This window comes from Astatotilapia calliptera, chromosome 14 (genome assembly GCF_900246225.1).
Source record: "Astatotilapia calliptera chromosome 14, fAstCal1.2, whole genome shotgun sequence".
In the NCBI taxonomy this organism is placed as follows: Eukaryota; Metazoa; Chordata; class Actinopteri; order Cichliformes; family Cichlidae; genus Astatotilapia; species Astatotilapia calliptera.
The window spans coordinates 5,632,616-5,648,101 of NC_039315.1; the positions used below are offsets into that span (position 1 = coordinate 5,632,616).

The following is a 15,486-nucleotide window of genomic DNA, read 5'->3' on the forward strand; positions in this document are numbered from 1 at the left end:
GATGTTAGAGAAATAGCAAACACCAGGAACAGTGATTTCAGGTGACAGACTATTACTAAAAGAGGGAATAGTGAGTGGGGGCTAAGGGAGGTAGAGGGAGAATCAGATTGTCCCCGAAATGAATAGAGGCAGTGTTTTAGAGCCAGACCTGCGGTAAGGACCATAATACCTCTATTTTTTCCAAGGTAGGATCATTAAAGGTACTTGAGCCTGGCTATGGAGATTAGGTTCCAGACACAAGGAGGCTGGGAGGAATTTTCACAATTAAGACTCTGAGGAGAGATTTTTCAGGGCCAGATTACTCCTGATAGGCCTTATGCTGCAATCATTTACCTCATGACTCCTCGTGTCAAACTCGTGGGTAATAAGAAAATATTCACATACATGTAAGATCATTTTAAGATTCAGATGGTGAACAAAATTTAAATGTAACTGTTAAAAAATGTTACTTAAAAAACTGCCAAGACATGCGATCAAGTAATTAAACTGTGCTTAAAAAGCATAACAATGCGTAAGTATCCCTGCAAAAGCCAACAGTACAAATTTTGATACAACAGGTAAGAGACTTGAATGCTTGAGCTGTGGGAAAATGACAAAGGGAGTTGTCTGGAACAAGCTCAGACTTCACAGTAACGGCTGCCTTTGGTTGTTATTCAGTTGCCCAACCCTTTAGTCAAACTTGAAGGGTTACGATGCAAAGAAATAAACAAAATAAAACTGCAGATGAGGGATTGTGTGTTATTTTATATGCTGTAAGGCCCATAAGCTTTGTATGTAAAACCTACCTGACCTATTTAATAGTTTTTGCACCTGTTTATAAGTTATAAGTTGTCATATGCTCAAGGTATCTTCTTGTATATGAGATCAATGTTTTGTTACTGGTTCCTATGGAAAAAGTTAGATTTTCTGATGTAAGGGAAATTGTTATACTGTCTAGGATTTTCATCAGATAAAACTGTGGTTTGCTTGTATCTGTATGACATCATCACTGGGGGCTGCGTGCCAGTTGCTCAGGTAGCGTCACAGTTTCAGTGGATGATGTCATGCGGCGGCTGTGTGAAGGCAAGAGAGGACCCAAATGCACGGCTCTAGACACACGGGGATGAACTCAAAGGCCGGTCTTTATTAACAGGAACATAAGAAGTCATACAAAACTATACTGGGAGCAACTAAAAGCTGAGGCGCTGGGAAGACACGGAAATTGCACACAACCTAGAGGGACACTCTGACATAAATACACAGAAGGTAACGAGGGAAGTGGGAACACACGGGGAACACAGCTGAAGACAATTACTCATGGCCGAGCAGGGAGGACACGAAACTGACGATACTGACACCAAGATGTGGACCTTAAACACAACACAGTACACAGAGATGAGCACGGAGAGAGAGAGGCAGAGAGAGAGGCAGAGAAGAAGGATGAATACGAGGGGATGAGGAGAACACAGAACACATAGGATGGGAACACGGTACCAGAGCAAACACCACAATAAAAACATGGACACAGGGGGAATCCAAATACCAAACCAAACAATCCAATGGACATAAGAAACAAAATACAAAACTACAGAAAAACTAAGAACACTGGGTCGAAATGACCCAGGACCATGACAGATGATTTAGGCACAACATGGTGTGTTGCTCAGTGACTCACTCATTTTTGCCGTGTCTTATTATCACATGACACCAACGGGAACCTGAAATCTTTCAGTCTGCCAAATAGGAGCTTCTTTAGACCCGAAATGATAACATCCTGTATAAAACACACCTGTTAATATTTACTCTCAGAGGGCAGTGGTTTAAAATCACACTCTTGGAAGATGTCTGTGTGTGTTTGTGCGTTGTTGTTCACAGTGGTCTTTTTCTTGTTTAATCTGTTATTTGGAGCTTACTGAAGTCAGGTCTGTTGACAGTAGCACTCCTATTAGCCCCTTAATACATTCTATTAATATCTCTGTTCAAAGAGATGACAACAGGTTATTTAGTTTTTATACAATGATTCATTGAGCAATGCCGTTAAATACAAACCACCACATTACACACAAAATTAATTAACAGGTGTTCAAAAAGTACAGGCCACTTGCAACTTGTGTTAGAAAAACAGAAGGTGCTTGCTCTGTTTATGTTGCCAAATAAACAAAAACATCCAGGGCATGAGGATGAACGCAAGCGCTAACCACCCAGCGCTACTAAACCTTGAATTTAAACTGCTTGATCAGATGTAATGCAATAAATAAAAGTACCATGCAAACTGTTTGTGCCCAGTTTCAGTTTAGAGCGAACTGCATTTGTGGGCATTGTAATGCCAAGAGGATGACATGCTAAGAACTAATCTCAATGAGTACATCGACGTGCCCTTTAATGTTTCGCAACTTCAGAGACTAGTCTGCACGACACAACATAACAACGCACCAAATATGGATGTCTTTGTGACTGAACAGGTTTCAAGAAAACTTAAAACGACAGTTGGCCCGTTTTAGACGGATCTACTTTTGGTTTGCTAATTTACAACTTATGATGCTCATATGGTTGAGATGAGAGCTACCCCCCCCCCCTAAAAAAAAGAATGCTGTTTGTTCTATGATAAATACAAGCATGCAGGTGTTGTTTTGAATTCTATAAGAATTGTTGTCAGGTTGTATTTTGCCCTGGGGAAAGACTCGTAAAGTCTGTGTAGACCGTTACAGCTCTATACAGGAACAGCTTTTATTTCCTTTTATTTTACTATTTCCTTACATGATTCATGGTGCTTTCAATCACTGTAACAATGCTGATTGCACTAAGCTGTATTAGCTTAAACTGGATTAGTTCACTACAGTATTTTTCAACAACAGATGCTTGTTTTTAAATAACAATTAAAAAGCAATCAAATCAAACAACAAAAGAAATTCTTCAGCTTAATGTTAACAATAATTGGTATACATTTATACTTAGGATTAGTACACTTTAGCGTACAGTGACAACAACCAGGAGCACCTTCATTGAACAGGTCAGACTGGTTCCCATAACAGGTAAATGTTGAGCAAGGTGTGCGAGTTGCTACATGTGTGATACCAAGAAATGGTCACCACAGCTGAGGCACGCAGGAAAGAACATCTTAAAGCTCCCATAACATATTATCCATGCATGGTACTGTGCAAAAGTCTCCAGCCACTCCCCATTTCTTTTCATGTTTCCTCCATGGAACCGGACTTACCTGTAAATTTTAAAGTGATACTGAGTAGTGCTCCAGGCTTTCTGAGCTCTTTCACAGTGTTTATATGGAAACTGGCTGCTTTTTCACTGTTTTTCAATCCAGTCATTGTATCTGATAATATGAATCAGTCGAGCATAAAAGGCTTGTACAGAAGACACCTGAGTGAATTTTATTTTTATACAAACATAAAAAGAGAACTCAGGGAGGAACCAGTGTTGTGTCTACACATAACAGGTAACTTAGGTATTTTGTTACTAACATACTATCAACCTGTTGTAACAACACGCAGCATTTCCTTACTTGAATCTCCGAAATATAATATATGATGCAAAATATAACACAGTTTGACAGCCATAAAATAATATTTTAATATTTTCACACCAACAAGGTGTTTACCAAATAGCTATTAGCCAAATAGTTACATTACTTAAAATAGTTGTGCATACCTTGGCATTGTGCGCAGGATATTTCTTAAAAGTTCTGAAGAAACTGGAAAAGTGTAGGACAAAAGTAGAAGGGAAAAGCCCAAAAAGAAACTACAGCAGATGAACAGTATTTTATAGTCAAGAAATAGGCCCTTCAGTTGAGTCTGTTCATTGAAGTATGATTAGAAATGGTCTGAGGGAAAAAGTGTCTGTGAAGAAGACATTCTCAAGGAAGGACAGAAAATGTGTAAAAATTTGAACAAGGTAGGGGGGAAAGTTGTACAAATTGTCAATCTGTACAGAAGAGGTAAGCAGAGGTACAACAGTGAGTCCCTACAGCCGTCTTTAGAACACAGAGGTGGTTTTGTCAAAACTGATGAAATAATAAATGAAGCAAAGTACTGTATGTACAAATTCTTTAGTTATTTCTTTATGTACTGTATTCCATGTATGTTTGCATGTTTAGGTAAATCACTGCATCACCACTGTGCTACTATTGTTTCTAACCGATAAAGCTTTTGTATTTATTTATTTATATTTTAAGTCACATTATTAATACTTATTTGGCAACAAAGGGAGTACTATTCAGTATATTTCTGTTGACTAACAACAGACTTCTGGCAGGCATGTGTCATGATGATGAAAGACTGTGTGGTTGCAGAATGGAGAACTATTACTACTCCCAGCTTACAGTTGTGGCCAGACGTTTTCAGACACTGATGATGCACAAGAATTTCAAGGAGATTTTGGCCTCTTAATGATTTCTTTGAATTGTTCTTTTTCAGGGTGGAATGATTGCATAGCATACATCTTTACTGACTTATACTCCCCTATTAATTTTAGTTAAATTTAGTTAAATTGCACCTCAACCACATGCTTTTGGTAGCCATCAACAAGCTTCTGGGATAATTCTTTCTGGATATTTGAATTTAAATGGGTCCATTTCCTAGCATAGGCCTGACTTTTAAGCAAAGTACACAAATTTCCATTAAGGTTGAGATCTGACATTCCAGTAGTTTACTGTTCATTGCAGGCCTGAGTCTTGGCAGTTACTTTCTTGTTCCTGAGCAACCTAACAAATTTCTTTCATCTGAGGGTAAGAGTTTGAGTGACACATCTGAATAACTTGTATTCACGTAAAATTATTTGAACCAAAGATTTTCAGATCTGCAGTTATTTAGAAATAGCCCCAAGAGACCCTCCCAGCTTGTGCAAACCTATGTTTCTCCTTCTTAAATCTTCAGTCAGTTCTTTGGACTCTTTGTTCTGAGCACTGGTCAATCTAATTAGTGCTGATAAACAAATCATTTTAATGCTGTTGTAGCCAATCACTGACCCGATGTGACCTCTGTATATTAGTGGATAGCCTTTAATGACACAGAGTTCACTTATTAGCCAAGCCCCTATTCTCAAGAAGATGTGAAGACTTTTTTCTAGTCCTTTGACCAAAGTATTTGCAGGACAGACAGTACCAAAGAAAAAAAGACATAACAGCTGTGAGTGAATATTTTTTGAATGGGAAAATATCTGGGCATTACTACACCTTGATTTGTATTTTTTTTATTTTCTGGTCATTTAGATTATCAAGAGTTTAATTTGCCCATCACACTTTATTTCAGTATTACCTAGCCATCATTAAGGAAACTGGCTTAAAATGAGGTAATATAACTGGATAAAGTCATCCAAGAATCTCTGGATAGGTCTCAAATGACATAAAGAGGACTCATTAGATGCCTGTTTCTTTTTCTTTTTTTGGCCAGTAGGTATTTTCTGTGCTATAAGGGATTGTGTGACTGGCCACCAAAAAACAAGGCTGGCATTGTTCCTCTTTTTTTCTTCATGGGTCTCATTCAGGGAATGATTCAGCGTTTTTCATCATTCTGTCACATGTCACAGAAATATGCACACATGGACTAAAATACTGTGTATCCAGTTTAAAAAAACAAACAAACTCCAAAACACTTAAAAGTATCTTTACTCGATTCAGTTTATGCATCTCAGTAAATAAATGTAAATGTTTAATTGGTATAAAAATAGATAAAACTGTTTTTCAGAAAAAAATCTACAGCATTTTACTATAAACTAACACTCCCTGGGTTCATGTACATTTCAGCATTGGACTATTCTATTAACAATGATATGTATTTTTGTGGTTGTCTCATATTATAAGACATCCTTTTGTATCAGATTTTAAAGAAAACTTTGATGTCTCCAGAAACCCAAGTTCAGTTTGGAGGTAGAAATGATGCCACCTTAAGCTGACTCCACCTTCAGTCATCTAAACTGAATAAAGAAGGTAGAATCTCTTTCTCCCTCTCTCTTCCTCTCTCGCTAAAAGCCTTGCACAGGCCTTTGAGCCACAGAGATCCAATGTCACCTTCATCTCAAGAGGGTTGAGCTCACCGACACAGAAGCCCTCCCATCTCACAGCGTACTGAAACAGAATTTTGTTCAGCTCCTTCCTCATCCCCTGCTCCAACTATGTATTCTACCGGTTTGGAGATCCTCGGGATCATTCTGGCTGTGGCTGGCTGGCTGGGAGTAATGGTGACCTGTGGCCTGCCTATGTGGAGAGTGGCTGCCTACATCGGCCAGAACATTGTCATCTCTCAGGTTATCTGGGAAGGCTTGTGGATGAACTGTTCTGTACAGAGCACAGGACAGATGCACTGCAAGGTACATGACTCCATGCTGGGGCTTCCAGTTGACCTGCAAGCAGCTCGTGCCTTGGTCATCATCTCTCTGGTTCTTTGCATTGTGGGCATCATTTTGTCAGTGGCTGGTGCCAAGTGCACCAACTGTAGCCGGGATGTGAGCAGTAAACCTCGCCTCATGGTGGCTGCTGGGGTGACATTTGTGGTGGCTGGACTGCTGCTTCTGCTGGCTGTGTCCTGGACAGCTCACGCCATTGTCCTGGGCTTCTATGACCCCATGCTGGAGGAGACAGGGAAGAGGGAGTTTGGTAATGCTCTGTACTTTGGTTGGGCTGCTTCCTGCCTGCTGATTCTAGGGGGAGCCCTGCTCTGCTGCTCCTGCCCTCGCAGATCAACCACGGCACCAAGTGGTGGTGGTTCTGCACCTTCCCGCATTGACTACTCAGCTGTAAAAACCATATCAGTCAATGGATACACCAGAAGAGACTATGTATGACTGTGTGACATGAGGAAATGATGAACTGCATTTATAAATTTGTGGTTAGTAGATGCATGTTTGGTGCTAGCTTCAAATGTTTAAATGACTGATCCGTGTTTCATGTTTTAGTCGTGAACATTTTTTTTAAAATGATGTGCATTTTTTTGTTTCTTTTGCAAGTATGAACACATTTTTTTCCTCAAAAAGCTGAAATCAAGATGTTTCTAACCTTTAGAAATCTTCACACAATGTACTTGGAAGTAAATTCTGACAAGAGGAAGTTTCACAACTTCAGTTGAAAAGTAAAACTTTTTTTTCAGTAACTGGTTTGTTATCAACTTTTCTTTATAGTGCACTTTGTGCTGTGCTTTTTATTCCAAAAGGTTTGTTGGTGTGCAGAGGCAGGGACATATACCGGCTATAGAGTTCAGCCATGTTTGACCAAGAAGTGCAGTTCAGGGGCATTCCAGCTTTGGATATTTTATTTCAATGTAGATGGAAGAAACTAACAATAGATGGCTTGTTTCAGAAGAGCACCTTGTGCTCCCTTTCTTTTGTAGCCTGCCCTCCATTTGCAAAGTGAAATTGAGTCGGAGATAACAGTCTCCATCTGCAGGGGATGTAACCTCTGCCGAGTCACAACTGAGCCACAAAGACTCTATTGATCAGCTAGTTTGCAACTAATTGCTGTGCACTTCTGCTTGGCATTGGATTCACAGACTCAAAATATAGTTTGAATGTTTAAAAGGGTATGTCAATTCTTTTTTTCTTTTTTTAAAAAAAGCAAACACTATATAAAAAAGATTTACTATGAAAGAAATTATGCTTAAATAGTACACTTTAACAATATAGACGGAAAAATAGTCGACTTGCTTCATTTAAGGTCAACCAACCCATGTGATTTAATCCGTTCGACAAACAAGAAGAGCTAAAAATCCACAAGAAACACAAATTAGAAAACATTTCATCTCTTCTTAACTTAGGCATTAGATACGAAGTTACATATATTTATTAGTATACAGTAAAGTATATTTACGAGCTTATAAATATACTAGAAATTCCTTTTCAGTGGCCACAGAGCTGCTTACAAAATGTGTCATTCAGCACAACAGTGCAATCGGGTGCTAGTCAGAAGTGATGGAAAACATATTAGTACAAGCCAGTTCCCATTTCAAAGAAACTGCAGATGCAAGAGAGAAAAATGATGTTGTTGTTGGTTAAATGAGGTGTGGACAAACTATGAGTGCATCATTTCCCAGCAGAGGTTGACTCAGGATAAAATGTTAAGGCTTTTCATATTTTTACTGTTCTTATTCTGATGGGCCAAGGCTTGCTCAACAACTTCAAGAAAATATAAATTTCTTGAATAATGTTTGATTTAAGCCCAAGCATTCAAGTGTCTGAAGGCCATGCGTTTGACTGCTGTGGTCCTATGATCATGTCAATAATGTTCATGTTAGTAAAATGGTTTACAAAGTGAAAATGATGCCGTGCAGTTTGTGTTAGTGTGATGAGGAAGCTCTGCTAAATCTTGGAGGCCAGAGTGTAAGTTTTTCTCCACAGCACACTGAAATAAAAGTTGAAATAAATGATGCAATGATTTTCTGAAAAAGGACACTGATAATCCCTTCCACCCACCCACAGGACACCTAAACAGACTATTTATGCATTTTCCAACACACTGGCCTATTATATAGTGTTTTCTTCTATTACGAGCACGTGTGTGTACTGAGAGAAATACAGATGTTCCTAAAAGAGTTTCACGAAAGTAATATATTCAGTGCACACTGTATTATGTTAGAGGGGTTTTGTGTTGCATTGCAGTTCCACAAGTAGTGTTAGTCAAGAACTTCCCAGAAGGACAGATTAGTCATTTGAACAGATGCAGTGAAGCTGTTTTCAGCAGTACATATCAGCACATTACACACCCTATTATGATGACATAATATCTAATAATTTAAGCTTTCTAAATTGAGGCTGCTTGAGTAACTCAGTGTGTGCTTTACACTAAGAGAAAATTAACTCGAACAACATTCTTATCAATCACCTGTCTTAAAAAGACATTTTTTTAAATGATATTTCTATAAAAAGCAGAGAAAGAAACCTAGGCCTTGTCTTTTTTGTGGCCAGATGAAAGCGCTTTTTCCAAAACATTTATATCTCTAAACTTTTAAAGATTAAACATTTTTAGGTGGAATTGTGAAAGCTTTCCATAGAACTTGGGATGATGTTTTTTTTTAATCAAATTTATCAGAGGTATGCAGAGGCTTTCACATATATACAAATACAACTTTCACATAATCAGAGAACTCCCACTGGTTTCCAGAGAACTCCCCCTCCCCATTTGCTTTTCACCACTTCCATCATGTTCGGGGTTCAGTGACTACTGTTTATCCAAATAAGGTGTAATAAAGTACTAATGGCATTCACAAACCCATTTGTGCAACTTGCATTATTAATAAGCATTTTTAACAAATTTTCTTTCTGATTCATTTGCCACACACTACTACAATGATACTATTGCTGAAGTTGTCCTCTACTTTCAAGCATTCATCCTTCGACCTTTAACTTTTCTGTTATTCTTTAACTACTGTAGACTTGAGAGAAAAAGCCACTGTTTACTCTCCCCTCACCCAAACAGGTGGGAGAGCTGCTAAGGCCGTGAAAGTTGAATCATTAAGCTGAGTCGGCTGTTTCTGGCAGTACAAATGAGGTGGGGCAGTTAACTATTTGAACTCCTCCAATCAATATCCATGTGACTCCACCTATTTAAAACCATCTGTTCTCGTATCAGCAATAATCTCAATAAATCACTCACATCTCTTCAAACTACTCTGAGGACATCTGACACTTGACACTTGACAGTGGACACTTCGTATTTACACACAGTGCAGACATGCCTTCAATGGGATTAGAGATTCTTGGAGTGGCCCTGGCTTTCCTTGGATGGATCTTTGCCATTGCATCTTGCGTTTTGCCCATGTGGAAAGTAACAGCTTTTATTCAAAGTAATATCATCACTACTGAGACGAGCTGGGAGGGCATCTGGATGGAGTGCCGAATCCAGAGCACAGGTTACATGGGGTGTAAAATTCATTACTCCATGTTGGATCTAAGTCCTGAGCTTCAGGCCGCGCGTGCCCTTACTATCCTCTCCATTCTTTTGGGAATTGTGGGGCTTTTTGCAGCCTTTGTGGGAGCAAAGTGTACCAACTGTGTGGATGAAAAGGCAACCAAGGCTCAAGTGATGATTGTTGCTGGTGTGAACTTTATCCTGGCATCTCTGAGCCAGATGATACCCGTGTCATGGTTTGCCCACAATATCATGATGGACTTCCACAATTCAACGGGATCGGGGGAGAAGAAAGACTTCGGTGCAGCTTTGTACCTGGGCTGGGCAGCAGCTGCTTTTCTTCTCATAGGAGGGGCCATCCTCTTGTGCAGCCGGCCCCAGAAGCCTCAGAAAAAGCATGGGCCTCCATCAACGGTATACGCTCAACCTAAGTCCGTCGTCCCCAGTGACTATGACAGGAAAGACTACGTCTGAAAAAAACATCTGCTCTTTTATCATATCTTTGCCATCATGGTTGAGGAGAAGAGCCATTTCTTAGAAATTGGTATCGCTCTGCTTTCATGTTCAGAAGGAAATTCCATATTCTGTCTTGGTATATTGTCATGTCCTACATTTTAAGTGCAGACATGTTGCTGTTGGAGATTAACAACTTTAAAGTTCTATTATTTGCAGTCCAAATTTAGAGAGTTTATTCATTTATATGCCTGAAGTTTAAATTGTGTTGATTACGCATTTTTAAATACACATAAATGCTTTGATTAGAATAAGGTGTCATTGTGTTCTGTCTGTATCTATCTATATGCTTTTTTACATCTGTTTCTCTGGAATGTTTTCTTGGTTTACATGTTTTTAATGCCCTTTTTAAACAAACCTCTTGTGATGATTTTGACTGTTGACAATGAGCCCTCACTGTTGAAAATGACGGATTGCTAAGGCTTCAAGATAATCTATTTATCTGTCTATAAAGGATCCTGCAGTTAATGTAAAAAATAATCAATGCGTGACTATGACTGTTTTAAGTGATCGCAAAAATTTAAGTTAAAAAGTATAAAGGGCAGGAAAAAAAGAGTGTAAGCAACAAATACATGAAATTAAATGTCAATCAAAATAATCGATGTCAGTGGGTTTTGTTTTTTTTTAAGAAATCCGAGGTGTACGATGATCTTTGGATGAATGTTACTGTGAGATAGGGTATGCAGTGTAAAATAAAATAAATAAAAAATAAGTGAATGTGAATAAGCGAACACCCAAAAGAAGCTTTTTCTTCCTTTTTACTTTTTTGAGAGTGAGCTATCTGGTATATCAACATTTGAGAAAAACCATGCAAAATACACACATTAATAATATTTCATAGCATCAACGAAGTAATGTATGTTTTGACTTTTTCAAAATCTAGTTGCTTCCATCATTGGCTGAGAAGCAGTGCTCTATTACACAGCAGTTATATAAACTAATGGTAATGATATAAAATTAACCAAGTCTCTGTTTGATGGTAGACTGGTCAATTATACTCTACTGTTCATACTAAAATGAGAATGTACTAATTTAGAACAAAAATGGTCAAGCTTGATATTGTAGGGGTGTAAAGAAGAACAATGTCATTAATTTTGCACACTCAGATTCATTAGACAACTCAGAGTCTCTGTCACAGCACTTATTCATCTCCCTGTCTCCCATATGTCTGCAGGCTCTGTGATAACAAGAACCGCTACCTTGTCTTACACACATACAACTATCTGAACTCTCACTCCAAACAATGAACCCATTTTACTCCTGGGTTACAGAGTGCTGGGGGATGGGGGCATTCTTAGGGAGACAGTCTTGGACGAAAAGAAATTCAAGGACATTCTACAGACAGATGGATTCATTAAGACTCATAAAGGTTAACAGGACTGCCAGGTGAAAGCCAGCCTCATAAGTCTACTCTTTGTATGTGTAAGGATTTAACTTCAACCGAGGTAGTCTGTGCTCTCGTAAAGCTGCAGAGAATCTTCACTCCCTCGCTTAGGAGAAGCAAGGGCTTTTGCAGTGATTATCAGGAGAGTAACAGTTTGTTTTGGAAGTAGTGAGACCAGAATTCTTCATTTATCAGGCATTTCAAAAAGAGCAACATGATATCACAGAGGGAAGGCTGGGCTGAAGGTTTATCAGCTTTAAGAGCAGCTGCAAAGTGAAAGGAAAGATTTCACTGGTTTCACAAAATTTCATTACATAAACGTTTTCTGAGAAGGTAAAATTCCATTTATATTCTTTTTTTAATAAGTTTGCTTGACAACAAAGATCTTTTTTTCTTCCCATACTTTTGTACATTAAACTTAAAACACTTTTAGCTGTAAAAGACCTCTTTGTGGTCAGGCCCATTGTGAAGTTGGCCATGTAAGCCGATAGCAGAAAGACTTGAGTGTCCAGGTAATCCCTCCCCTTTTAGTGATGTCAGCTTCATCACAGACTCCTCCCCTGCACCTGACCAGCCTTATAAAATCAGCTCTAGTGAAGTCGATGTGAAAGATCATCACACACCAATGCGAGGCCTGAAATTAACCATACCTGGCTCTCTTCTCGGCTCTTCTCCTGTATTAGATTTCTTTTCTGGGATCTTACCTCAGGTGTGACATTCAGCAGGAAAAGGAAAAAGGACCCTCAACATGTCTATAGGGCTGGAGTTGATTGGCATTTCCCTCTGCATTATAGGATGGCTTATTGCCATTGTGTCTTGTGCCCTCCCGATGTGGAGGGTGACAGCCTTCATTGGCAGCAACATTGTGACTGCTCAGATCATTTGGGAGGGCCTGTGGATGACTTGCGTGGTCCAGAGCACTGGACAGATGCAGTGTAAGGTGTATGACTCTATGCTCGCCCTCTCCCAAGATCTTCAAGCTGCCCGAGCTCTCACAGTCATCTCCATCCTGTTAGCAATCCTGGCTTTGCTCATTGCTATTGCTGGGGCCAAGTGCACCAACTGCATTGAAGACGAGGCATCCAAGGCCAAAGTGATGATCATCTCTGGAGTCTTCTTCATTGTATCCGGTGTCATGCAGCTCATTCCTGTCTCCTGGTCTGCGAACACCATAATCAGGGATTTCTACAATCCGTTACTCACTGATGCCCAGCGGAGGGAGCTGGGGGCTGCAATGTATATTGGCTGGGGAGCCGCTGCACTCCTGATTCTGGGCGGTGGACTGCTCTGTTTCTCCTGTCCGCCTCGTGAGACACGATACAACCCTTCACGAATGGCTTATTCTGCCCCACGGTCTGTCGGTGGGCCAGGTTTAGAAAGGAAAGACTATGTATGATCCAAAAAGAAAAAGAAAAAAAAACAGTACTCAATCTTGAACTTGCTCACCCCATCAAAGTGAGATTGTCTTTAGACGAAGAGCTCATAAAAAATGAGAACTGTTCAATGAGGGATGCATTTGATTTTGCCTGTAATATTAAGTATTTTTGTGATGGACCTTTTGCTTTTCAAGAGACTGAAAAAGGATGAAAGAGACATGTCTGTGCATATCTTAGTACTCCATCTTTTTCAGATTAATATTGTTTATTTTTTGTTACTGTTACATTTTATATGGTACCAACTTCTTTACATGTTTACAAAGAAAGTTTTTTTCCCCACAAGCCACCACTGCCACATTCATACTAAAGCATCCCTCTGTAGAAAATTTAATGATTTGGTGTGTTGAATAGCACACAGAGGTAAATACTGTAGAAACAATATCAATAATGACCTGTACCAGCCAAGACAAATGTTAACATGCATTAAATGGAGTTTCTTTTACATTGTGGAAAGGGTGAAAGTCTGCTGAGAGACTGGAGGTTGCAGGACACACAGTGTCCACAGTGTGTACTGAGAATAAAAGAACATGGGTTCTGAGGCAACTTGTCACTGAGCTAATCATGCTGTATTACATGATGAATATGTATTTTTCAATGGCCTTTTTTTCTAAATAAAATGACTTTTTAAGATTTTACCCCTTTCTTTAAAAAAATGTTTTCATCAAGAACATAAAAAATGCTTTTGTTAATCTTTTAACAGCATACAGACTCTTGCATGAGTCAGTAAACCAGTAACAAAAAAGGAAGGTGTGTGTTCATGAGAGTAACCCTGATATTCAATCCTGAGATATAAATTACCTCCAGCTGGCAGCTTTACCACATACGCTCTAAACAATTAGCCACAGGATCAGTTAACTGGCAGAGGTGAGAATGTGAGCACAAAACAGTGGAGTCATTCCAGGCAAGTTGCATTTCTTTTATTTCTTGTTGCTACGCCTGTTTGCAGGTAGTACCCATTAACAACACACACCTTCACTATACGTCACGTAACAGGATGTAAAGAAATATCTTTGGTACAGCAGCTAAGACAAGTTAACTACAGCTAATAGCTTGAATAATTAAATAAAACAACGTCCTTCATGAAGTAAAATCAACTGAAATCCAAATAAATACTACAAAACAAAATAAAAATGCATGTATAACACTAAAACAAAGTAAAATATTTCAAATTTATGAAAGTAAAAACAAGATTTAAAAGTGTTCACCAATTGCAGTAAAACTTTAACTTCTCCTCAATCTTCTACTACCTAGTTTTTCATTTTGTCTCTTTATTTAATAAAAACATGCAGCAAAGGAGCACATAGTGATCTTAACTCAGAAGCTTAAAAAAACTCCTACCAACTAGAATTTCCATGCAATGACAGACATCCTTTTCAGTGTAGTTTCAAAACGCATGCAAACACATCTGAGGAAGGCAGGAATGTTAAAAATTTATGAATATCTCACAGTAAATATGGAAGAGGTCCCTTGGTGCTGTATCATGTTACTGACTGCTGTCTCTTAGTCCTATACATTCAACAATGGACAAGGAGCTGCTTGACATCTGGTCACGATCCCTGTAACCACAGGTTAGAGCTCATTTAAATTAAAAGTTCTTTTAAACTAATTGAGATTAACTTTTTGTATAACTGCATTATAATAGATGTGGGCATCCAAACACATCCCTCTCAAATGGCTAAAATATTAAAGTTTCAGACATTTACAAGAAATTTTCTTTAAACTTGAAAGTTTTAAATGAAATAAATATCAAATAAATAAAACAAATGAGCTCTTTTCTCAGACATGTGACAGAGGATCATCATCTAAAGTTGTTTACCACTGAGCACCATTTCCCGTGTGTTGTTCCAGTGACTGGTCTAGGAGCCTCGGGCATGTTTGGCTGCTGTTAATCGGTGATTTACACACAGGTGCACTTTAAACCATTCTAAGATCAGGTACCACACTTTAGCGATGGAAAGAAGTGAAATGAAATTAATCGTTTTTATTTGAAGGAGAATTATTTTTGACGAGAAGTATAAAAGGAGTCAAGTATCAGCTTAAAATAATACTTATTACAAAATCAATTCTTTATTTGCTCTGCAAAATATAAAGTCCTACTAAGAGCCCTACTCCCAGCTGGTGAATTACAACACAGAAACTTTATAAAACTAGTGATTAACTCAAAAAACAAATTCAAAATAATACCATAAATAAACAGGGAAAAACCCAGGGAGTTGGAATTGAGAAGCAAACGGGGACCAACCAACCCCAGAGTTCCTGAGGGTCTAATAAAACTGTATCTAATCAAATACCTAAACCTGGATGAGTGGGGGGAAAGAAGAAAGGGC

The 15,486-nt window shown here is 38.7% G+C and overlaps 3 protein-coding genes across 3 annotated transcripts; all 3 read left to right on the forward strand.

Moving 5' to 3' along the window:
• The first annotated feature begins 5,975 nt into the window (after positions 1-5,975).
• Positions 5,976-6,787, forward strand: LOC113036171 (claudin-4-like). Its single transcript, XM_026192321.1, has one exon. The coding sequence runs from the start codon at positions 6,103-6,105 to the stop codon at positions 6,769-6,771; it is 669 nt and encodes a 222-aa protein (XP_026048106.1). The 5' UTR covers positions 5,976-6,102; the 3' UTR covers positions 6,772-6,787.
• A 2,780-nt stretch (positions 6,788-9,567) lies between these two features.
• On the forward strand, positions 9,568-10,525 carry LOC113036279 (claudin-4-like). The gene has a single exon (XM_026192505.1). The coding sequence runs from the start codon at positions 9,650-9,652 to the stop codon at positions 10,298-10,300; it is 651 nt and encodes a 216-aa protein (XP_026048290.1). The 5' UTR covers positions 9,568-9,649; the 3' UTR covers positions 10,301-10,525.
• A 1,817-nt stretch (positions 10,526-12,342) lies between these two features.
• LOC113036893 (claudin-3-like) lies at positions 12,343-13,794 on the forward strand. The gene has a single exon (XM_026193480.1). It carries the CDS (start codon positions 12,472-12,474, stop codon positions 13,117-13,119), a length of 648 nt encoding a protein of 215 aa, XP_026049265.1. The 5' UTR covers positions 12,343-12,471; the 3' UTR covers positions 13,120-13,794.
• Positions 13,795-15,486: the final 1,692 nt, after the last annotated feature.